This window comes from Agelaius phoeniceus, chromosome 4 (genome assembly GCF_051311805.1).
Source record: "Agelaius phoeniceus isolate bAgePho1 chromosome 4, bAgePho1.hap1, whole genome shotgun sequence".
Lineage (NCBI taxonomy): Eukaryota > Metazoa > Chordata > Aves > Passeriformes > Icteridae > Agelaius > Agelaius phoeniceus.
Window position 1 is genome coordinate 51,378,481 of NC_135268.1, and position 25,343 is coordinate 51,403,823.

The following is a 25,343-nucleotide window of genomic DNA, read 5'->3' on the forward strand; positions in this document are numbered from 1 at the left end:
GAGAAAATGAACTTCCTTGTCTTTCTGTGACATCTTTGTGAGCGATAGGAGGGGAGGGAGAACACGGAAATGTACAACACTTGGCACTGGCTACACCTCAAACTGGTATTTCAACATTTTACAATCAACTTTGGCCATGCAACCTATGTGGAAAGATAAACTGAGATATTTAATCCTATTTTTCTTGTCTTTTTTTTTTCAACAGAAGGAAGTGAATTTCATGAGGTTGTTGTTAAATTACAATAAATTATTTGCCCACAAGAGAGAAAAAAAATATTACAGAATTGGTTAACATAGGTAAGGCTGGGACTGGGCATCTGTTTGTGACCAAATACTCTTTCTTACCTTGAAAACTCTCCATGAGCTTCACTATTTCTCCCTGGCTGTGGCATTTAGGGACATGTCAGCTCGTCACAGGTGAGGATTGCCCACCATTTCTAACTTCCCAAAAGCCAATTATGTTTTGAGATAGAGCAGCCACAACTACTATAACTTCTGCTTCATCTCCAGAACATCATAAACTGTTGAAATGACAGCGGGGTGTTTGGTGAGCTGCACACTCTGCTATACTGTGACAGGGATATCCAGTTCAGACCAACCAGAGGCACAGGTCTGTCACCACCCTGGATCAGGAGCATGCTCCAAGAATGTGTGGAGATGCCAGGGTATACTCAGCAACTTCTTCCTAATGGGGCATCCCCAGGGACCAGCATGCAGCTCTGAAGGGACAAGGGCAGTCTTGGCCCCTGAGACACAGTAGGTGTGGTTATGAGCCCTTGGCAAGGCAATGTTTAGTCAGCATTGTCAGCTGAGATGAGGACGCAGGCTGGGGAAACCTTAATGTGGACAAAAGATGTTCAAGAAACTCTGCAGACTGTGCCCATGACTTGCCCTGGTGCAGTCTGGAGGGTATGCTCTGATTTTCCTGTTAGCACAAAGAACAGACCTCAAATGACTGAGGGGTGCAATGGCAGCTGTCAGAGTGCTGGGCACTGGAGATTGTCTTCTTCAGCACCTAGGGTGGTGTGATTTCTGACTGTGGCTTTTCGCTTTTGGTGGGTTTTGTTTGGCTTCACTCCCACATGCTAACACATGCTCACATCTTCTTTAGGACAACCTTAGTCTCATCATATTATTTAAACAGCTTTTTGTTGCAGTCCGCTCAATCCATAGAAATGTTGGCCCAAGCGTGATAACAGCTAAAGATGAAATGTACCTTTGTAAAGGCACTGCTGCAATCTCCTGGGACCTGCCAGCTGGACACCCATACAGGCTAAGCAGGGCTTTTCATCTCAGGTGTTATGAGAGAATGACATCCAGGTTTCCAGACTGGAGCTGGCTCAGCTTTGACCAGCCCAGAGCAGTGGCAGGTGAGCCCCACACCCCAAGTGCCTGTGACCAGCCCCGGGAACCCCTTCTGCCAGCCCCGGTGTGGCTGCCCCAGCTCCCACCGGCCAGCAGGACCCAAGGGGAGGAGCGAGGGCTTGTGTTTAACCAGGCTCAGCTCCCCGATGCGGTCTGCCACGTCCCCACAGGAGCCACTGCAGGAGGCAGAGGGCTGAGCTGTGCAGCCCAAGGGAGTTGTGCAGGATCAGCCCAGCGTCTGCTCCCGTCTCAGCCTGCCTGCATCCACAGGGCGATGCTGAGGGCACAGCAGCGGCAGCAGCAGCAGCACACCGAGCAATGCCCTGGCAGGTAAGCATGGCACGGCAGAGCAGTGTGAAAGCCCCACCTTTGGCACAGAAAACATCTTGTACATAAAATTGGGCAACGCCACAACGCACTGTGACTCTGCCTGCCAGGTTGCTTCTGGTGCTCAGCCCAATATTTTCTGCTATGAGCCTTTTTTATGAACTGGCAGCTTTCCTGCTCCCATTTATTCTTGTGAGTAGGTTTATTGCTAGGATAATTCTTGGGCCCAACACAGCCCCCGTTCCCCGACAACTTACTCCACCAGGCTCCTCTCATCTCTTCTGCTGGCTCGCCCGCTGCTTGCACAATGGCATTACACATCTCCCCAGGGCTTAGGAGGGGCCACAGCAGCAGCCACCGGTGAGAGAAAGATCGAGCACCAATAGCTTTTCACAAGTGGGCGCTGCCCCGGCCGCTGCTGCCCCCACGGCTCCTGCCATGGTGTCAGCACCCGAGCGATGGCAGCGCTCACACACACCGCGACCACCGCTCACCTGCGAGGGGTTCGCCCCCAGTTCACTTGAGAAATGGATTTTCATGTCTGCAAACAGGGGAAGCTGTGGGGAGACCTGGCCTGGCTGTTGTGATCCACAGAGGCTACATTGCCTGTAATAGGGAACAGACAAAAATATTAATGAAAAGCAAAGGATGAGCTGGCCTCCTGGGGCATCGCTCCTCCGTGGGTCTGACTTGACTGGGATATCAGACTGCACCTGCGCACAGCTACATCCTTCTCATCTTACCACAACCGTGGAAAATTCCTACCAAGAAGCATTTCAGGATTTGACTTTGGCAGAACTTAGGAACACCCTGGAACAGATTGTATAAGATAAGGGATCACATGTAATAGTCTTATATACACATAACTCAATGACTTTGTGTATTTCATGACAAGTCTTTAAGAAGAGATTACTAAGACATCCTAGCACCACATGTTATGCTGGGGAAAAAGGAGAACATGCCTGCCAAAAAGATGTTCAGAAGAGCTTTCTGATACTTCAATTATAAATTTAAAAGCATTGTTATAAATTAATCTTGACAGGCTTTCTTAGGGTCTTTCCTGTTTCTCCATTGTCAATTCCAGTCTTACCAGTAGAGTCCTTTTTCTTTTTTCTTTTAATTAGTTGTTACCTGGCTATTTCTTAATTGGCCAATCGATAAGCCCCAAAATGAGTAGAGGGGGTGGAAGTATAGTCATCATCTGACAAAATTCTGTCTATGTGCTCTTCCAGAATGCTTTTCCTTGCAGTCTGACATTACAACCACAGTGTAATGAGCAGGACAATGTCACAGGGTTGGACAGGGCTTAGAGGTCTCAGGTCTTGTCCCCTGCAAGTTTTCTGTTGTTGTTGAGTTTGATGGGAAAGCAGCACAAAAGAGCCAGCACATGAGTGCCCATGGAAACACACACCTCCCAAAACAAAAGATGAAAGCTACTCTTTTAATGAAATCAGAAAGGGGAAGGAAAAAAGTGAAGGCAGAGTGGAAAAACCTGCAAGAGGTCAACAATGAAAACAAAGGACAGCTTTATGAAGCAATTTCACTCCAGAAATGGCAGAGCAGGCTAAGGAGCTGCTACCCAGTGTTTTTAATATAGAAATTCAATGTAATTAGGGCTTTGCTTGATCCAAGAAGATAATGGCAACCCAAAATATAAGATTTAATAGTGATGAAGCTAAAGAAGGTGGAGAAGAGAGAAAATAGACAAGGAATAAGGCTCTTGCTCTTCTTCTCAAAAAGCAGAGGAATGCTAAGGAAAATGGAGGTGATTCTCTACATTTTACTTTTTCACTTTGATCAGAAGAACAAAAGCTTTTGATGACTCTTATAGGATCTATTGATCAAAGACAAAAACCAAGTCCAAATGAGCTAATATCTGATTGAAGAGTAAATATAGCAGATCACAATTTTCTAGTAAGAAAGCAACTTTTGGACATCTAGCAGATGGCATAAGAGGCTCAAACTGATGAAAGCTAGAAATAGATATATTTAAATTGACATTAAAGTCTCAATAACAAGGATAAACTGATACAGGAACTATGATACAAATGATAAAGCTGGGCAAATCATTGTAAAATTTCTGACAAAAAGCTGTTCAGAGGCATCCACTTGAGCTGCATCCCAATCAGGACAGACACATTGAGTGAGCAGTGCTGCACTGGGCAGCCACAGCATCGGCCCCCGTGCTGCAGCCCTGACCCATCACTTCTGCTCCCATGGGCTTAAGCTGCCAACACCTCCCCACTTGGTAAAGAGCTACCCTGGCAGCTTGCTAGATGACAGCTTGCTAACAGGCTGTTGCCAAAGCAACTGTTCGTGTGAAATTTTGATTTTTGGTTGGACATTCCCATTATAAGGAGCCTCATGCAATGGCTGTTCTGGTCCAGTGTACTCTCTGCCAGAACAGAGACAACTGTGACTACCTTGAACTCTTATTTCTGCATTTGCTAAGTCCAAACTGCAAAGCAGTTTGAATTTACTCATCTTGCTTGCTACTAAAAGGAATGCTAAGAGAGGAGATGGTATTTCAGAGTAGCCCAAGATAAATAGTGGAGAAGAAGCAGGAGTGATGGATTTGCTTCCACACCTTTTACAACATAGGAGGAAATATATTAACTCTCCAGGAAAGTATTTCCATCTCTTTAGCAGCTGCACAGTTAGAATTTATGGGCATTTGTGCTGAGCCTGATGCAGGATCCATTTAGCCCAAGATTTAGTGTCCATCACTGTCAGAAGTCAATAACCAGAGAACAGAAGAACAGGACAAGTTTATCTACTGTTCCCCAGCATCCCTTCTACCTCCAGCCAGTTCCAGCTCGGGGGATTTCTGCAGATGAACCTGTGTTCTGTTTATTTAGTAATTGTAACACACAAGTACTCTCCCTCTCAAATAAAACAGATGGAAGCTCAACCAGATATTGTTCCTTTTTATTTTGCATAGGTACTTAGTACACTCCCTCTACCTTCTCTCATTGCTTCCATTTAAACTATACATGACTTTCCTGGGCCTGAAACACAGAAGGAGAATAATGTTTCATTGTGGGAAGGTGGGAAGGGACATTCAGCTTTGGAGACTGTGGCAGTTACTCTGACCCAGCAGCATTTCCTCTGCAGTTCTGAAGATTTAGCCCTCATTCTGTCTTGGCTTTTGGGGCACTAAACTCAGTTTAGAGCAATGTGCCCTTGAAAATCTCATCTTGAGCATTTCTGAACATGTTGGTATTTGCTATCACTGATTTTAAGGAAGGAGTTATGGATGAAAGAGATACTTTCCACAAGGCAATTCAAATTGAGAAACAGCAGACAGTCCACAGGAGCAAATAAAGCTTACAACAGCCCCAATATTGCAAAAAGCAATTTGTGTTGGCAGGCAGGTGGCAACTTCAGTGCCAGGGGTTGCCATAGGTGCTCAGGCTGTTCAGATCATGCCCAAACACTGTACTGGTGAGGAACATAGCCTGACATCTGGCAGAAATACAGCAGATGTAATGGACAGACTGGGCAGAGTACTGCTAATGTATCAAGTATGTCCTGTGCACAAGGGCCAACAAAGTCTGGCTCCAGCTGGGAATCTCACATATCCAGGATCAAGGAAATGCTGCAAATGATTTCCAAGCTGGGAAATGATAGAGCAGAGGAACTGTGAAGTTGGGCTTTGGAAAAATTAAGTGCAGTGACTAAGTAAAAAAGGAGGAGACATGAGGATTGGATGTTCTGGAAAGAGAAGGCAGTTGCATCTTAAGGATAATTTTGAATGTTGCCTTTAGATCTTGCTTGGAGGGCCTTTTTTTTCTAAAGCTGCCCTTATTTTCACTACAGTGAAGTGCCAGAAAAGCTGCTTCAAAAGTACATTTAATTTATTGTATTCATAAATTCTATGCTAAAACATAGTCCAGCAAAGACCCTGGAAACAGCTGAAGTCAGTTTTTCCCCAGTACAACAGGACACAGATGTTATAGGGTATGTTTCTTCTCCAAATGCTCTGCAAAACCCCCAAAGGCTTGGACTTGCATGGAGAAGAGCAGCCAGGGGTGGTCAGGCAGCTGCAACACTCTGGCCCCAGCCCCTCTGCCTGAGCTGGGGTTCAGCACTGGGAACTGGATGAGCGAGAGAGCTGTAAAGGGACTTTTTACAAGGGTATGTAGTGACAGGAAAAGGGGAAATGGCTTTGAACTGAGAAAGGCTTAATTTAAATTAGGTATTAGGAAGAAATTCTTCCCTATGAGGGTGGTGAGGCACTGAAACTGGTTGCCCAGAGAAATTGTGAATGGCCCATCCCTGGAAATGTTGAAGGCCAGGCTGGATAGGGACTTGAGCAGCTTAGTCTAGTGGGAGGTGCCTCTACCTGTGGCAGGGGTTTGGAAGTAGATGATCTTTTATGTCCTTTCCAACCCAAACCATTCTATAATTCTATAAATGCAATGATTGTATCTTGCCTTGTGATTTATATAGCCACACGTGTACTGTATTGCTTATTTTAAAAATTATAGTCTACATTTCAGAGGTACCACAATGGCTCTGCTGCAACTGTCTTGGAGATGATCTTGGTAGGAAAGGCAAGGCTGCAATGCTGGTCCATAGGGACACCAGAGTACAGCAAGGAGATATTTGAGATGTCCCTGGGTTGATTACCTCTGCAGGCAGTGGCCTTCTCTGCTGCAGTGGCTCTGGGGAGCTTTCTAAGCTTCAGTAAGTGTCAGCACATCACAATCAGCTATACTCCAACAGCTCCAAAGAGCTGCAATGCCAGCTTTGCAATGCTGTACCCAGTGAATAAGCACAGTAAGAACCACCCCAGCAAAGAACAGCAGGAGGGGACAGCCTGCAGAAGGGACAGGGGCACTTGCTTTGCACATCCTCCCCAACAGCTCACATCAAGGGCTATTCTGCATGATCTGGCATTAACTCAGCTGTCCCCACCCTGCTGGACTCTGGCTGTCAGGAACAGCAGTGGAGATGGCATTCCAGTGAAGGGAGCAAAGGCTAACTAGGAGTGCTGCATGTAAGGAACAGCCAGAGACCAGCTTTCTATGACAACATTCTGGTACTAGCTTGCTCCTGGCCCCCTCAAATAGGAATAGGTTAATTTAGGGCACCAGATCCCCTCTTGGCACTCAGGCATAACTTTGGAAAGCGTATCTTATGCTCAGAAGCACACACTCTCATGGGTGAGTTTTCTGCAGGGGATAGAGTGAACACTGAATGCTGGTTTGTGTGGCTTTAGACACTAAAGCACTGTTGTTTTATTCTCAGTTTTTTTTTTTTTTCCAGTGTTATTCTCAGGCTTTTCCAGCCCAGAGATGTTCCTAGCAAAGGCAGAAAGTTTAGAGGGAAAGCAAAAGCAGCAGCATGCCTTCCAGTCCTATGAAGCAGAGGAAGGCATCTATGCAACACCCAGTTCAGGATCAGGTTTATGTTTGACAAACAAACTCTTTCTACCATCTGATTGTGCTCCAGTAAAATAAGAGGTTTCTAACCCAGCTCTGAGATATGATGCAAAAATTTTATGGAAGTGAACTACAAAGGCAAAAGAGTTGTTCTTTATGATGAAACCTCAGAAGAGTAATTAATTTAACCAGCAGACTTCAACACTGCCTTTCATAACCTGAGATGTGCCAAGAGGTTGAGCTATGGAGGCCAATCTTTATCTCTGTGACCTTTACCACCAGGAAAATTTACAAATGGCAATTAGTAGATTCAGAGGCCAAAAAAATTAACTCAGACAGAGAGCATGTAATAAACCTCTGGCATTTAAGTCAGCAAGGTTGAAAGCAAAGAAGGCAAGACAGAAGTTAGGCTGTGCAACATCCACCAAGAGCAGCAAAAGGAATTAGCATTAGTGTCAGAAGAAGTATCCAAAACACCACTTGCAGTATACTGAGGTCATAAAAGTAAACTTATTTCACATGGGATCCAGAGCTGCTGGACAGTATTTAAGAGAACAAAAGTAAACTACAAGTGATTGTATAGATCCTTGATAAGATACTTTTTCTCTTAGTTTTGCCATGAACCTTGGAACTTCTAGCTCCCTACCAGAGTAAAACCCTTTTCTTTCAATAGCATGCAATTAGGTGAATTACCTGGTATAGATAAAGCTGCTCTTTGGAGAGATCTTACTTACAGTGAGACAGCATGAGCCACAGGAGCAATAAAAAGAGGGGAGGCTCACATACCAGGTAAAAAGTCTTACAAAGAAAAGTCTTACCAGAAAACTCTTACAAAGCTCTGTTTTGTTCAACACCCGCTCCCCACCACAGCTCTTCCTGGACTAAATGAAGTCCCTATTCCCTTTCCCTACAGATTTAATCTCTTTTAAGAGAAATCTTTATCTCTTTAATAGAAATTGCCTATGTTTGTTTATTCATCCGTAATGTCTGGGTGCACCTGAAGGGTCGACACTGAGAGCTACAGAGCTGTAGGAAAGCCTGCCACACTTTTGAGATAATTCCCACTACCAAGGCATGAAGCACCTCAGCAGGACCCAGAACTTAACCAAAGCAGCTATTCTAGCACAGTGCCATCTCTAAACTTGTCAAGAGACACTTAATTTTGAAAGAAAAAACAGCTACAGTCATTAAGTAAAAGGAATTGGGAAATCACTACCAATACACAGTGTCCTAGCTAAGCACCCCCACTAAACACAGTGAAGTAGGCAATGAAAAAAAAACCAATATCATTCTGTTTTGTCTTGCATTCACCCCCATCTAGAGCAATTTATTCATACATCCTGCCAAAGAAAAAAACATAGGTTGCTTGCTGATGTACAAGCCACAAGAGCAGGCCTCAGTCACAGCAAGACAAGCAGCAGCAGGACCATGGCCCAGAGCTATAATACTTTGCTGCCTCATCTTTAAACAAGCATCTCATTAAAACTAGATGCCACACCACTGCAGATCTGCCCACTGGTTCTCTCCAGTCTGTGATAAAGCCCCATCACCTGTGTGCAGAACCTGCAATTTTTACGTCCTACAGCATTCTCACAAGGTTTCCTTTTTTTGAGTTAATTGCTTTTCTGATGTCAGGAATTTCTGAAATCAGTAATTGTGCCATGTTCCTTCTCTATAGGGAAGGCTTTGTGTGTTTAATGGATTTAAGACAATTTTGATACAGGTCTGATTAATGTTTACCTTCTTATTCCCGCTATTTTTTTCTGTTTGTGGGTTTTTTAAAGAAAATACAAGTTACAGAAGAGCAATGTAGCAGTCACAGCAGCAGCACAGTGGGAGTGAACAGTGACCGATGTTTTGCTGCTGCAGAAGATGAAGTCCTTGCCCCCAGGCTGGTCAGATCACCATGCCAACAAATACAGCTAGACTGGTGACGGGGTCTGGTAGTGTCACTGGCAGCCACTCTGCCTGCTCAGCAGCACTGCCTCTCCCCTCTGCCATGTGCACAGAGAGCTCCAGGTGTGACTCCTCTGGGATGGAGAGGGAAGGGGAAGGAGTCACCTGCCTGGCTGGGCTCAAGAGCACCACCTGCAAAGCACATCAGCAGGTAAAGTGGAAACAGTGTCATGGGGGAAGGTTAGAGCATAAACCAGGCCCAGGCAGCAGTTAGAGTGCTCTGGGTCTCTTGAGCTGGACCAAATTACCTCCAACACGGTCTTATTACCTCTGTTACCTCACAGGAGCAGTTGCACAGTCTCTACACTTCAGGAATTCTCCAGAGGATGGTAATCTGGGGCAACAATGAAAGTTTAAGTTGGTATGGTGGGTTGACCCTCACTGGACACCAGGTACCCACTAAGTCACTCTTACCATTCCCCTCCTCAGCAGAACAGGGAGGAAGAAAATAAACTGGGGAAAAAAACCCCTCATGGATAAGGATAAAGGCAGATTAATAAAGCAAAAGCAAAGGCTGTGCATGGAAGCAAAGGGAACAAAAAGATTTATTCTCTATTTCCCATCAGGACATGATATCCAGCTCCTGCCTGGGGAGTAGGGCTTCACTACACACAGCAGTTGCCATGGAAGAAAAATTCCCCACCCCCTCCCTACCACCACCCTCCTTTCCTCTTTTCTCATAGCTTTTATAGATGAGCAGATGTCTTGTGTTATGAAATACCCTTTGATCAGTAGGTCAGCTGTCCTGGGTGTGTCCTTTCCCAAAATCATGCCCAGCTCTGGCCTCCTTGGCAAGGGGAATGTTGGGGAGACCAACTCGATGCAGTGCAGCACTGCTCAGTGAAGCTCTGGGGTGTTAGCCACACTTTTCTAGCCACCAATGCAAAACACAGCTTTGTGAGGGCTCTTATGGAGAAAATTACCTCCACAACCTGGTCAAGGGCTCAGGTTTCTCCTGTCATAGCTCCAATTGCCTCCAGCAGGCATTTTCTCTTGGTCCCAGCAATATACCAGACTATTCTGACCAAGTGTAGGGATCAACCTCCACTGCTCGAGGAGCCTCCAACCTGCAGTACTTCAAGGACTAAGAGCCTACCTCAAATCAGATCTCTTCCTGAGACTGTTGGCCCCTGAATCACACTATAAATTAAAGCATGGCTTCTGAGGAAGTAATGAAGGAGCCTTTCAGAATAGCAATCTTTGCTCTTATCAATAGAATAGAATTCTTCATTTACTTAGTCCTTAATAAAGGATTAACAGGAGCAGCTGGGCTAGCAAGCCTGCATCACTTGTTGCATCTTGGAGAAAACAGCACATTTAGGATTAAAAAAAAGAGCCACTTTTTTTGGTGGGGTTTTTTTGTGGTTTTTGTTTGTTTGTTTGTTTTTTTAATTGCCTTCAAGCATGGCCTTGAAGCACCCCAGCAACTAGAACAGTACTTGTATGACCCCTAGAGGTCTCAGGATTCAGATGAGGAACTAACTCCTCAGAAGGAACTTTCACAGCAGACACTTGGGCCCTGGACTTATTCTTTCCAACACCCTTCACCTCTCTACCATTCCCCTGAGGGCAGGACCCCCAGACTGGTTTGCTGCTGGTGCCTCAGCAATCTAGGGTCCCAGCATAATGCTCCTGGAGACACAAAACTTGCTGGCTTGAAGCACTGCTGAGGATTCATGCAGCTCAAGGGTGCTGTCCCAAATAACTCACTTATCCAGCCCAGTCCACTTTGAACCAAGGTGTTGAGAATGCTCTTTGCTGAAGGTGAAACAGCCTCTGCAGGGTAGTGGACATGGCATTCCAAAGCAGAACTGAGACACTCTACCTGAATGTGACCAAGTTTCACCCATACCCATACTGAGCAGCATCCCCCTGAGGTCATTTGCACTCCACTACTGTTTCAGAGTGAGGGAGTAAGAAGCCAGTTCACCCTTGGGCTTGGGATGTTAGTGGTAAGCCTTTTTCATAAAGGTTTTCATAAATTCTCATCCTTTAACTATGAGGAAAGAGATTATCTTGTGACCACCATTCTGTTTGCAGCTATGTTAAAAACAGTAGATAAAAGCAACAGAAGTTTAATTTACCACAGATATCTTGCTGGCATTCACCTAGAATATTAAAATGCTAATCAAAAGTAGGCACAACCTGCAGGACAAGAAAATACACCTATAACAGCATGAACCATGTCAGGCCTCCTGTGGAGGAAGCTACCAGGTTCCTGTGAAAATGTGGGTGAGCTGGACAGAAAATTATTTGAATAATCATGGTGCCAGAAGGAACTTAGTGCCATCAAGTAACCCAGAGAAAGCCAACCTACCAGACCGTAGAAGTGACCATTTTCCTGCTGAAGGCCACCAGACACTTTTGGGAACTAAGCAGAGAGATGAAGTAGATGTGCTTCACCAGTAGGTGATGACTGTGGGTCCTCAGGGTCCCACCAATCCACAAGCCAGGAGGCTTGGACACATCATCATGATTTGGGGTAAGCTGGCACCCCTGTCCTTGACTGAGACAGTCACCCCTTACCCCACAACAGAGCCCCTGCTGTGATGCAGCCCCAGGGTTGCCACAGCCCACCCCTGCACACAGGCTGCCCAGTGAATGGCACATGTAGAATTAAAGGAGCCATCCCACAGCCTGAACAGCTTTAGTGAACCCACAGGTGCTGAGCAATAGTCTCAGTAATTTTACATTTTTCACTTCATGTTTAGTCAGCTTTTCCCATCTCTTTCCTCCTCTTCATTTTGCTAACATTCTGTGGCATTATTTTGCAGCACAGCTGTGTCTGCTACCCTCCCCTAAGCAATTGTGGCCCTGTGGAAGCCAAACCAACACTTCCATCCCCATGAAACATGGATTCCACATTCTAGCCAAATGCTTTCTCTGTAAAGGTCTTTTCTAACTACTGGAGACTGCTCCAGATGACTTTACCATCTATTTACCTTTATTGATAGGGTATGCTTTTGCTCCAGTGTAACATTAACAAATGGCACTCTTGTCACTGAAATGTCCTGAGCAGCTTGGTAGAGCTCAGCTAGAACTGAAAACACAGAATGAATAAAACAACCAGATCTATGACTTATCTATGGCACACTAACAACAGAAGCATGCAGAGGAGTGCATAAATGATGCTATCATTCTTTATTTGTTCATATTATATTGCCCCAAAAAATTTCCTGCTAACTTGTTGTTAAGCATGCTAATGGAGAATTCAAAAGCAAACAAAACCAGAGTATGATGTGATTATTCAGCATTTAAGACTGCTATTAATCAAGTTGTCTGTTAGTGATGACAAACACATAGAAAGCAAATTCCCAGTGAATCCAGTTTAATAATTCTATCCAGTGAAACACTCTGCTACAGTAATCTGGGTTCAATTTAAGTCATTTTTTTAAAGCATATGATTTTTTGCTCCACTCTTCTTTTGACATCTCTGGCATTGCATTTAAATTAATCAAAATTAGTGCATTCTTCAAACAAAAGTGAAATGTAGGAAGGACTGTGGTGTGCAGTCTCCTCAGCACTCACAACACCATAGATAAAATCTTGTTCAGTGAAAAGTGATATGAATAAAAATAATGACCTATGAAAACCTGATTCAAGTTCTTTTAAAATAGAGATAAAGGTTTGTTGTGAGTAGCTGTGTGAATGCCAAGACAGTGAACATGATAATGGCAGAGGAAAAAACAAAAATACCTGCTCCCCAGAAAAATCCATGATCCTAGATGGGTTACTTAAAGGGTAGTACTGGACCACTTTTTAAATAAATGTTTTCAGAAAGTAAAATAGAAACCCTACTTGAAATTGCAGATGCCCTTTTTAAATCTCAGTTTGCATTTTCTGGATGTTCAGTAGATGGACTTCTACTCTGAAGCAGGAATACCCAAGAAGAGATTGCACCCCAGGTAACCAGAAGGCACCGCCTGGTGCTCACCTTTGTGCTGCAGTGGCCTCCAGGTGGTCTTGCAGATCTTTAGTGGTCTGTGGCCTGCAGACTAGGAATCACATGCACAAAAGTGTTTAGAAAGACAGACATAAGAACAAAAGTGAGGTAGGTACTCACTACCTCTGTTACTCCTTACTGCAAAGGTGAAATGGAGTTTTTAAAAAGTGTCTGGAGACAATGAAGCCCTAATTTGCACAGCACAAATAGATACAAACACCTTCACTACCTTCTGTGTCCCTTCCACAGAGTTGGACTTGTTTCTAACAATGGAGAAAGATTTCTCCTTTTTAGTAGACTTCAGAGAACAGTGAGAAAGGAGAAGTTCAGCCTTTAATTGAGGTCTAGGTCACCCACTGTGCCTGCAGGTACAAAGGAGGTGGCTGCACACAAACTACAGAGGTCACCTTTGGTCCTATATATTGCCACTGATGAAAACATGTTAAGAAAGAAAACAAGAGTCAATATATTCTTTTCTTCAATGAATAACAGAAGTTTGTAAGAAAAAATGGATTCTTCATACTTTTTTAAACAGAATGAGAGGAGTTGCCTTTCACCCCATAGTCTCCTTTTCCTGTCTCCAAAAGAATCATACTCAGGTCACCAGCTCCTCAAACTGGGACTGGTGCACAATCAGGAATTCTTGCACAGTCCTGCATTTCTTGAGAAATGACTGTGAGACCTGTATCATAATCCTGGCAGTGTCAGAGAACCAAGCTTTGCTAACCAGTGGACAAAAGATGTAGATAGTTAGAATGTGACATCTGAATTCCTGAAGCATGGGAAAAACCTTTTCTCTCTCAGAATGTCATTTATTGTTCAGGATGATCCTTTTTGGTTTAGTCTGAACCCTCTTGCTTCAATTTCCATGAACACAAACAGATTTCTTAGGTTAGGAAAGACCATCTGCCTTTCTGCACCACTGAAAATTCAACACCCCAACATCCCATTACACTTGAGCTCTGTAATTCTGCTTGTGAAAAGAGCAGTGAAGGCATTACAAGAGACAGTTTCTATTTTTCCTCATTTCAACACTGCAGTGACTCAGTACACGAAAGGAGAGTTGATCTCTCTGGCAAGAGATGGTGCAACAAAAGAATCTGTCAGCTCATCCCTCGAAGGCCTCTGCAGCACACAGACCTAAAACAGTATTTTTACAGCATCATTGTTCTCCTCAGTAAATATAAAATCACCCTGCTGCCTTCATGGTAAACAGAAAAACAATTACTCAGTGCATAAATAGCTAATTTTCTTTTACTAGAATCGTAGTTATTAATAATTTCTGGATTTCATCTTCCTCTAAGATTACTGGTTCTGAGCACAAGGCACACAAAGGAAAGAGGAAGAGACCAAGACAGATAGAATTAGATTAAACAGTCCTGTCTCACTCAGCACTACAGCTCCCATGTACAGTTCTGCCTAGTCACACACAAGGCTGATTTAGAACAGGTTTCTTCTTGATGAAATTTCTTCATGGAAAGGGTTGGCATGAACTGCCCAGGGTGGTGTGCAGTCACAATCTCTGGAGGTGTTCCAGAAATGACTGGACATTATATGATGATCTCAGAGGTTTTTTCCAACCTAAATGATTCTGTGATTCTGCAAACATTAAGATCTAAGCTACTGTCCCTACAGTTTAGTCAGAAACTCCTGAGCTAGCTTTAAAGCAGGCAGCCCTTGCATGGCAGCAGCATGGGTCATGGCCTTGGGTCAGCCTTGTCACCAGAATCATGGCATGCAGTGTCACATCATGTTTTTTACCCTGAATGATGATCAAGTCCAGGGACATGAGTCAAGGGTCCTAGCATCACAAAAATTCAGGGACCAGCTTCTACTGGCACTCATCATCTGCTGCTCACAATCTATCAAATCCAGAGCTCTTATGAACTAAAAATGGAAAAGTCTTTCTGACAAGATCAAGAAAAAAAAAATAAAGGGTAAAAGAAAAAAAAATAAAGGGTGAAAGAAACACTTGACAATGTCTGACGATCCAAAGAAAAGGATAAAAATTTAAAAGCAAATTTAATAGTTAATAAGTTTGAATAATTAGAACTATTTTTCAAATCATATTCTTGCAAGGAAGGTATTTCTTATACTATCACATCTTCACATAAAAAGTATTAGGGAATTGCAAAGTATGATTTCAACAGCATCATCCAAGCATGCAGAGTACTGAAAAGCACCGGCATGAGGGAGGCCCACAATCCACCTGTGATTGCAAACTTTCCCTTACACATGGAAAGCCCACAACTGCAGCAGCTTGTTTTGAGCAGAGTGACATAGACAAAATCTGAATTTCTAAGAAAGATATTCTGAGTCAGACTAAAGAGCTGTCAAAATCTTGAAGCTGCCTCCAGTGGATGTCATCAGTGGGATGAAGAGCATTGAAGAACATGTAGTCATGAATCCCTAAAATATTGCTCCTTCTTTAAATGCTTGGTGACTCTATTTAGAAGTATGCCAGAAGATTTTTCTTTTATTTTTTTCCCTTAAATCTTGAAATCCTTGTAATCTTTTGGCATCCACCCATCCTGTTGCAAAGAATTCTTCAGCCTTATCACGTTGTACAGACTCTTCCACTGCCACACACTGTGTACATTTCATGTACCCTGTTCCTATATTGTAAGAGACTGTGAACAGTAGCTCTTTATGCCACCCATAAGCCTTAAATAAACCCTTGGTCATCAGTTTTCCATGCTGAAGGCTCCTGTTCTGAATATTTTACCCTTATCTTTAAATACCTTACTCCCTCAGGTTTCCAGACAATAATTTTTTACACAAGGAAGAGCAAACCAGTTTCCTCAAGCAGGCAGTATAAGTGCCAGACCCTGAACTGTGTGGCAAAGGGATGCAATTGTTTTTCTGCACAGTGAACAAAAATGAACAGCTTGTCTTCTAAAGGAGCCACTCAAAGTTACCCTGGTTGAGTGGGAACTGATAATACACAGGGAACACACTTGAGACTTTTTCCACATACTGAGTTTATTCTTGGCTAGACACCCAGTTTAGCTTTACATTAAAACCTGGACTTTGGGCTTGCATTATGTATGAGAATCCAGATAAGTTTACAGTGCTAATTATTCCACACAAAAGAAAACCTGCCATTAGCAATTCAATGCATCATTTACATCATCAAAATAAAAAGAACAATTCCCTTTCTTCTAATAAATTTGGGCATAACAACTGCATCACTTTACCAGTTTAGCTCCTTGCTTTTAAGTTACTGATTTGCAGGTATGCTCCTATTAACTGCAACAATTATGAAAATTAGTTCTATCACATGAACTTTTGACTGGGATCCATTACAATGCCATTCTGCCTCTCCCACTGCATCTAGTATATCATGGTTTCAAAGTTCAGGGTGCTTTGCAAAAGCAATTTATTTGCCATGGACATGCCCGAGGTACTGGTTTCTTACTTTACTACAAGAGACATCCTCCAGAGCTCCATCAGTCTGAGAGGGTTAACAGAAATTAATGCACAGAACAGGGGGTTTTGGTGTTGTCAGCAACAAACATTTCCCCATATACGCAAGAACTAAGATGTTGACCAAGGAGTGTTGATTATGGCACTACTTTAAAGAATCTGTAAATCATAATTTTGTGCTAAGTAATGCACAGAGCAACCTTGGCATTCCTGTAAACTGTTTAAAATTTAAGTATTAAAGAGCTTGTAAGAGTGAACAAGGGACACAAAGGGTGAACACTGGCAGGTAAATACAGTGAGAGAAGACAGAAGTCACAGCCTCCTATTTTAGCAGTCTCAAGTAACATTTAAAGGCACATCTTGAACAAGTGCCCAGGGCAATGAGACATGTAGGAAGAACAGGAGAACTTCTTCCTATTATTAGGCTCAAGAGAAAGAATTGAAAAGAGGCTCTCTGACTCAGTGAGGAAGAAACCCTGGGAATCTGGCTTACTTGAGCCATGGTGACAACACAGTAATATTCTGCAGCAGAAAATGATAAAGAGGAAGATCATATTCAGTAAGCTCAACCATATTAGAAACTAAAGGCACAGGATGCAGAGCCTATGAAATGAACAGTGATCAGTGAGCTGGAACAAAAACCATAAGTTTTCAAGTCAGGCTAAAATAAAAGGGAAAAAGGCAATGCCATGAGGGGATGATCTCCAGAGAATGTCACCATGTCACAAATACACTTTTTTTTTTTCCCTGGAAGAGAGAAAGGGCTGATCAAATTGCAAGGTGCAGAGATGCAGCCCTGTGAATACAGAGCTCCCTGCTAGGCTGCAATACTCTGGCCCAGACAGCCTGAAGTCATGGCCACCACCCACCAAGGTGGAACACTGACTGCTTATCCTGCAGCCTCATCAACACACACATACTGAAAGGCAAGCTCAGTCACCAGCAAAGTCCTCAGTTATGCTGTGTCTCAACTCACTGTCACAGCCTACAGAATCTATTTGTTTATTGTTACAGAATGCAAGACAGAGATCTCAAAAGCACCCCTATCACTGAACTCCTCCTAAACAAAGTAACATAGAATATTCAGATTTACAAAAGGAACATATTCATTTTCAGTTAAGCAGCTTTCCCAATGATCAGCACACTCATAAAAAACACCATGATAAAGAAAATCCACATGAAAAACCTGTCCATCACTTTTGCAACTTTTTTCCACTCAATTCCTTTGGCCCGGTTTGCTTTATGATCTCTAACACAATTAGCAATATACTCAATATTTTTAATCAGCATTTTGTAACAAGAACAGCAATTAGCATTTTCACCATGGACTCCATAGCTTTTATTCCAATTTCCATTGAGCTTCTCCTTGAGATTGCAGTCATCATTCCTAGTGGAAAGAGGACTCCTTACCTCTTTGTGCCTCCTCTGACCCCCATCATCCCCCTCTAACCTACATTCTTCTTCCTTCTCTCTTTTCGGACTTGTGCAATTTTCACCCACATCATAAACAAAAAATATTTTTGACATATAGTCCAAAATAACCACCTTGGCCCACTGTGGAACAGGCTTTGCTTCTGAGCCACAATGATGGAGATTCATTATAATGATTGTCAATGCAGTGGAAGCTGTGATCATGGTCATCGTTGCTATGTAGTACTTCCCTAGAACACAAAATAAAATTATATTAAAGATATTACTCTAATAAAAAAAAAAATTCAATGAGAAGCAACAGTGTGACAACAGGTGCTAAGCATAAATGCAAGAGAAATAAAATTTTAATCACCCTAATTCTCTTAGATCACAATTCACCATTTAAAAACAAAGATAAAAGCCATTAAAATAAAATCTCATACTCATTACTGGCATGTCTTTATCAGATGAGTGTATGACTACTGTATTAGCATGGTAAATATTTGTGAGCTAAAATCTCTGACTACTTGAAACACATCCATTCAGAAAGCAGCTCAAAAATGTTTCTCAAGAGCCTTGTTCTTTTCATAGTATCTGCAAAATCCCCATGCCAATGGCTTCAAATGGCACCTTGGAGATCCCATTTCCTCAGGTATTAACAACAGTGATGACCACACTTTGTTTGAGCTATCGATGGAGCCCACACCAGCAGATCCATGCTCTCACACTCAAACATGTGAATGGGCAGACCTTGCAGGCATCCCCAGCCAGTGTGCTGCCAGCCCCGAGGTCAGAGCACAGAGCTGGAGAGAACACAAGCTGTGCTCCTCTGCCCTTGCTTTTGGCAGCTGAAGCACACAGCTGAGCACCCAACCAACCTGTGCAGAGAAGCAGCTCCCAGCCCTGCAGCTCTGCAGGAGAAGCAGAGCTGACAGCAGCAGCACAGACAAGTGTGCCACAGACAAGGGTGACTGAGCCCAGTTCCAAAGGGGTTGGGACGGATGGCAAGGGAGAGAGTGGGAATAGAGACAACAGACTGAACTAGGTTCCTTTCTCTGCACATGAACTTTCCTGAACTCCCAGACTGAAATTAAATTTCAGCATAATGAATTCCCAGGAACTATAATCCAATGTAGCAATTGTCAGATATTAAGTCAACTGTGAGTGTGCCAGCCAGGCCATCCAACCGTCTGGATCTGACAGAAACATATCTTGAAACAGTCTGACCTTGTGCTTATAGCTTTTGATTATACCTCATGTGTTAGTTCTAAAATTGTTTTCCATTACCAGCTTTATTTCAAGATGTGATAGCATAATTCGAAATCTCTAACTATATTTAATAAATATAAAACAGCTAGCTAATGTATAATTTAAAATAAACACAAAATAACTTCTAAAAACTGCAGCATACCTATACAGATTCCACACATATTTTAAGTACTTCACTATGTTTCAAAAATGTAGCAAATTTATCTTCCCAGAAATCACAAATTACATGAAGATTCCCTGACATACAACTCTGCTATTAATAAGTCATGCTTAAAGACAAAGTGTGTAAAGCTCACCTATCAAAGGTACATTTTCAGATGGGGGCATGATCTCTGCAACCATCAGCTGGAACACAGTCAGAGCAAGAAGAACTGTAACACCCAGAGACACTTTCTCACCAGAGTCTGCAGGGAGATAGAATCCCAGTGGGGCCAGGAAAGAGATCAAAATGCAGGGAAGCAACAGATTAAATATGTAGAAAGAGGACTTCCTTTTCAAAATCAGAGTGAAGGTCACATCTGGATAAGGCTCAGAGCAGCAGCCATAAGTGATGACATTCTTAACTGCTGGCATTCCATGAATCTCCCATTCCACATCTTCTATGAAGTCAGAGAGGTCACCACTATCAAGAGAATTGATGAGGTCTACCTGATTACCATTATAGGTCCAGGACCCAAAGGTAAGGTTGCACTGCTGGCTGTCAAAAGGAAAATAAGACACATCCACTACACAAGAGCTCTTTGTGATAGCAGGTGCATCCCAAGTGATTTTTCCATCATATCTCAGCACCACGTTAGTATTTACTGGTTCTGAAAAGTCATCATCAGCCCTAAAAGACAGAAAAATGGCAGTCAGGATTGACAGACAAAAACTTAAGGGTGAGGGCCAGAGAAGGTGGGCAATGGGGAAGACCCTCCTTTTACAACATTAAAAGCATGTTTCTGAAATCATATTTACACTGAATTTTAGTAGGAACTTACTAATAACCATTATTTACAGGTATGAATGCCCATGAATGCCAAACGTCAGTGCTGATGAGTTATGTTGCACTTGTTGGCCATAGTTCCTTCAAACTTGACCTCAAACAGAACACAGTAGGATAAGAGTCCATTAAAAGATGAAAACAGTCTGCAGGTCAGTATTGGCCTGGGAGAGCAGACAGAAGTGCAGCCTTTATGTATCATCTTTTTGTGGACAATCCTCCAGAGTTCTCTAGGAGCCTTAGCAGAAAGCACCTCAGACAGCCAGGGTATTCAATTCCCAGTGCAGAGAAATTCAGAAAAGCTTTGTTATATAGCATAATTTTCAGATCTTGTCTATAGCTTTATTGCAAAATATTTAGATTGTCAACAACAAATGTTAAGACAACAAACATACCCCTTGCTAAGGTAAGGTAGAGAGGAAAGTTCAGAGTCTGTAGGCCAGTTTCTCCTTTAACCCCCTCCCTCCCTCCCTCAAATATGCAAGCTGATTTTCTCCAGCCACACTCACTTGTTATATAGGACAATATCTGGTCTCCAAACCAAATTGCTTGGAATCCTGATGGAATCCAACCCATCATATTTATCTTTGTCCCATCTGAGGTATGCATCATACCAGCTCTGTCGAATCCATAAGTAAGCTGACAAAATTTGGTTCCTTTCATCCTGCATAAAAATGTAGAAATATTTCTAGCTGAAGGTGACAAAATCACATCTTAGACACAGACAGCATTTGTGATGTGCCTTTGATGTAGAGCTCAAAACAGGCCAGAATACTAACAGGACACAAAATAATTCTCAGACAGGAATCTAGGCCCGTACACTGTACAGGAAAATCACTGGTCTGGACTTTCACTTGTGTAAACCTTCACCTCTCAGCACCCTCCCTAATTATAATCACAGTATCTAATGCTCCCAATTCTTCCTAATTTCCTTTTGCAAGCTTCAGAATAGCATATAGCTAACAGATCCAGGCTCAGAAATTCTTTGAGAGCTTGGCGAGGCCTTGAAATTATAATTCAGAAGTCACAAAAATAATCTTTCCTTCTCCTTCCAGATACATTTTCTTTTGCCTTAAAAGTGTATCTAAAAAAAAAACATATTTATAAAAATTACTGAAGGCTAATTTTAGGGATTTTATGTAGAAATTATTGCCACTTAGAAAAAGCATTCGCTATATTTAAAACTCAGCAAAAGTTGCCTGGAGGATGTGATACCAACACCTAACTACAAAAGCCTTAAAAATTCAGCAGCTCCAAGTTTCCAGACTCATAATGGAGGCCTTAAGTGATGCAACCAGAGAAGAATGTACAAAATCTGGAGAACAGAACACACCCCCAAGCCCTCAGCCCTCTCCCCTGCCCCAGAGGAAGCATTCCTGAAGTTGTCCCAACAAACTGAAGGCTGCTTTTCCTACTCCAAATGAAAGACTTCCATCTAGTATATTCCTGCATATTTTTAGAAAAACAGAACTCTACTTTTACTCACCATGTCTTTAATTTGGGACAACGTGATCTGAAGGGTGACATTCAGTACTTTATCTGTGTCTTCCACTGGTCTCAGAGCATTGGAGTAGTCTTCAAACAGTTCATTAAACAGCATGTGAGCGTATTTCCCTTTGGCTGATTCTACAGCTATAAAACATGGACTTGTTCAGAACATGAGATTAAGCACTGAGCAGCATCAGAAAACACCTTCTTTCTACTGCTTCAAGCAGTATTTGCTATAACCATATTTATCATTCATATATGGTAGAATATCATTAGTTCAGATACAGAAGAGTACCTGATGGAGTTATTCAAATAAAGACAGCGTTCACCTGGAGCAAGTGAATAGCTAACTTGAGCTTTTCACACCCACTGAAAAATACTGGATATAGCAATCCTTACATTTTTTGAAAGTAAATATAATTCATTTTATGAACTACTCTCACAGGCAGATATTACTGACTTCCAGTCAGCAAGGTCTGAAATGACACTTACTCACAGGCTAATGGTTTTTGGTATGTCCCCAAATGCAGCACTGGTAAGATTCCTGCTACTTCCAGAATTTAGTATTTTTCTTTTTAAACTACCACCTGAAAAATGTCTGAGCTGCTTTTCTTCACAAGCTGGCAATTGCTTAATGTGTGAATACATCTGTGCACCAACATCTTTTCCAAACCATGTATTTGGAGATGCTGCTTGCTATCCAAACTTAGATACTAAAGATAATTGACTGAAACTTGTGGTTTTAAATTATACTTTTGCTGTTTCATACTGTTTTGTACATCACAGTTTCTCTAGGTAGCCTCTTTATATAGATACACAAATTTCTGCAAGCAAAGGGCAAGGACAACAGAACCACTCTGTAACAAGCCACCCCCGAAGGTGGGGTAACTGAGGTTCTTCATCATAGATCCCTTGGGATGGGTAAGAGTGAAACAACACTAAACAACTGGTTGTGTATAAATGCACATATTTATGTGTGGCAGGTTTATTTTAGAACAATTTGATGCAATGCTGTCACTACAGGGAAAACAGAAACTCTCCAACAACGTCTTTTCCATGTTGGAGAATTAGACATTACTTTATTCTGGATGTTATTCTGAGCAGGACATGCAATGGAAATTACTTCATCCACACATGCCCGGGTTGTGCAGTGAAAATCATTCCATCCTACATGGTTCTTTACCAGACTTTTCACCTATTTACACATAAAAACCCCAAAGTAATTCACGTTTACTCGTTTTAAATTACACAGTTCTTAGAGTTCAATATTTTATTGGTTATTGATCCCTTTGCCTACCGATACAAATTCGGCTCTCATTCCTTGGTTCTCTTATCAGCCTTTTCCCAGACCAAGTGTCTCCGGGGCAGTAATGCCCGTTAATGTTCCTTTATTTCCTGGGTACCTCCTGGCTACTCCCCAGCTGTAGATGTTAAACCCATCAGACCTCACCCGCTGAACAGTCTTTTGAAGACTAACTTCAATTCCCCTCCCCCGGGCAAAGGCGAGCAAAGCCCTGACTAAAGTTACAAAAAACAATCTTAAAAGTTGCCTCAATTCCAGTAATGGGAAAGAGGTACATAGGCGTATCGGTTATTAGCTATAGAAATGAAACAATATAAAAGCATAAAAATTACACTTAAGAAAATACAGAAGAAAGAAAAAGAAAGAAAGGATCAGAGTAGATAATGGAGAGGGCCGATATCACCATACATGATAAGAAGCATTATCCCGTCTCACAAGACCTGCTTTTTATCGGTGTTCTCCATTATCTGGTTCAAAGCCCAGCTTGTTGCCAAACAAGGGTTAATTTGTCCTGGCGATCTCTGGTGATGGGTGCTCACCCGCTTTGTGCCCACCTTCCTCCCCTTTGCAATCCGGCTCCCCGGAGCACCCGCTGCTTTTGCAAATGGCCAATTGTTGGAGTCGTTATCACTTCAGCGCTCCTGCGGGACTCGAGCAAATGCCAGGTGGCAATTCCTAGGGAACAAGTGCTTTGGAGCACATCTCTGGTCATTCACACCTACTTCCCGGACTAATTACGAGTTCAAAGCAAATCTTCCTGACTAAAAAGGTATCCCAACAAATCAAAACTTCCCGAAGAGCGCTGCAATTCTGGTCGTACGTGATCGTTTTGTCTATGCATCAAACACAGAGTTAAACTAAACAGATCAAACACTTCTGGGGCTCAGCCAGGTAAGGTAGATCAGATCACAAGATCCTATGTGAATAAGATAAACTTCAGTGCAACATTTAACTAGCAAGCAGTATTCTCACCTTTGAGTATCACTGCTGTGAACAGCAACCACAGAGAGACGTAAAAGGAGGAGAGGCTCCCCATCTTCATTTCTGGACCTTAAATAAAACTGTTCACCCAAGGGCACCGAAGTGTTTACCACGTACAAAACTACCCAACGAAGTAAATGAATCTGTACAGCAGCATCCAGGTGCTGATACACGGATGCGGCTCCAGAAGCAGCTCGTTCGTCCCTCGCAGCTGTCAGAGTCGTGGGCTCTGTCCCTGCCACCGCCTGGGGCTCTGCTGAACCCTCCCTCTCCGAGTAACCTGAGCGCTGCCTGCTCCCAAGCTGGGGCTGAGACAGAAAACCAACACATTGGGTATCAGTGCAAAAACTGTCTTCCATAGCCATTTTACTACAAATGCAAGATTTCATCCCTTTTATGACAAATCTTTTTATAGTTCTTTGGAGGGCTTTGTTTTATTGCACTTATATTCTGCAATAGCCCTCTCAGAACCAGTTCTATGGAACTTGTGGACCTTCACAAGAAAGTGATCTCAGTACTTTAATAGGAATAGTAACAGTGTACATCACACATCCAATGCCACACAGAAAAAATACCCAATGCCCACGGCCACTCCCGTGCTGATAAAACCAAGTTTTCATTACCAAGGTGTTGCCACATGGAAGAGAGGCAGTTGCACCAAAGTCAGAAAACACATTTAATATTTGCAGTAGCCCAATATCACTGTGCAAACAAGAACTTTAACAGGTCTAGACAACTTGGAGACCAGTACTCAGCACAGTAAATCAGAAGCAAAACTGGACTTTGCAGGTAAAATGCCTTTTCCCTTATACAGTACAATTTTTCACGGGCGAACTTGACAAAAAACAATTACATTTACTGGACCACACTTACATTTAGTCAAAAGAGTTTCAGGAAAAAAATATGAACATGAAACAATACCTCACCTGGCCTTCCATCTCACCCTGATGGTCAGAACTTCAACAGCTCTGTCTGTATTACTCATGTTGTCAGGTTAGCTTCCTAGTACCACAGACATTTTCTTCCAAGTTTCTCAGACAAGAGGAGATTACTTTCTCCTCTCCACAGTCCAATCCATCTTTCATGATATACTGCAGTCCATTCTACCATCCTTTTAGAGCAGATAACAGAAAACAGTCACTAAAACAGAAAGTGAAAATATAGAATGAGCTACCAGGGAAAAAATTGGTCCAGACTAGTCCTGATCCACAGAGGTCATAAAATATTGTTGTTTTACTCTTGCATGGTCTTTTGGCCAGAAGAAAAGTTATCCCTCCATACACATAATTTCTACACAGCAGCACTACAAGCAGTCACTGGCTAATGTTTGTGCTTTTGTGGGATTTATAAATCAATTACATTTATGGCCAGGTTTACTAGGTAAGCAATAAATAACTTTAGTCAAAGCTCCTGTAATGAAATCCATCTCTGTCATTTAATTTGAAGAATTGTCAAAGGAGTAAAAAAGTAGAAAACTGTTTAGAAGTCAAAAAGGTCAGAACAGCC

At 42.5% G+C, this 25,343-nt stretch overlaps 1 protein-coding gene across 1 annotated transcript; it reads right to left on the bottom strand.

The window, feature by feature from the left end:
* Nucleotides 1-17,340: 17,340 nt before the first annotated feature.
* Nucleotides 17,341-24,936, bottom strand: CHRNA9 (cholinergic receptor nicotinic alpha 9 subunit). The gene is made up of 6 exons (XM_054633717.2): nucleotides 24,764-24,936; nucleotides 23,829-24,145; nucleotides 21,552-21,697; nucleotides 20,575-20,729; nucleotides 19,380-19,912; nucleotides 17,341-18,065 (listed from the first exon to the last, which is right to left on the bottom strand). The coding sequence occupies exons 2-6, from the start codon at nucleotides 23,896-23,898 to the stop codon at nucleotides 17,521-17,523; spliced, it is 1,449 nt and encodes a 482-aa protein (XP_054489692.2). The 5' UTR covers nucleotides 23,899-24,145; nucleotides 24,764-24,936; the 3' UTR covers nucleotides 17,341-17,520.
* Between the last annotated feature and the right edge of the window lie 407 nt (nucleotides 24,937-25,343).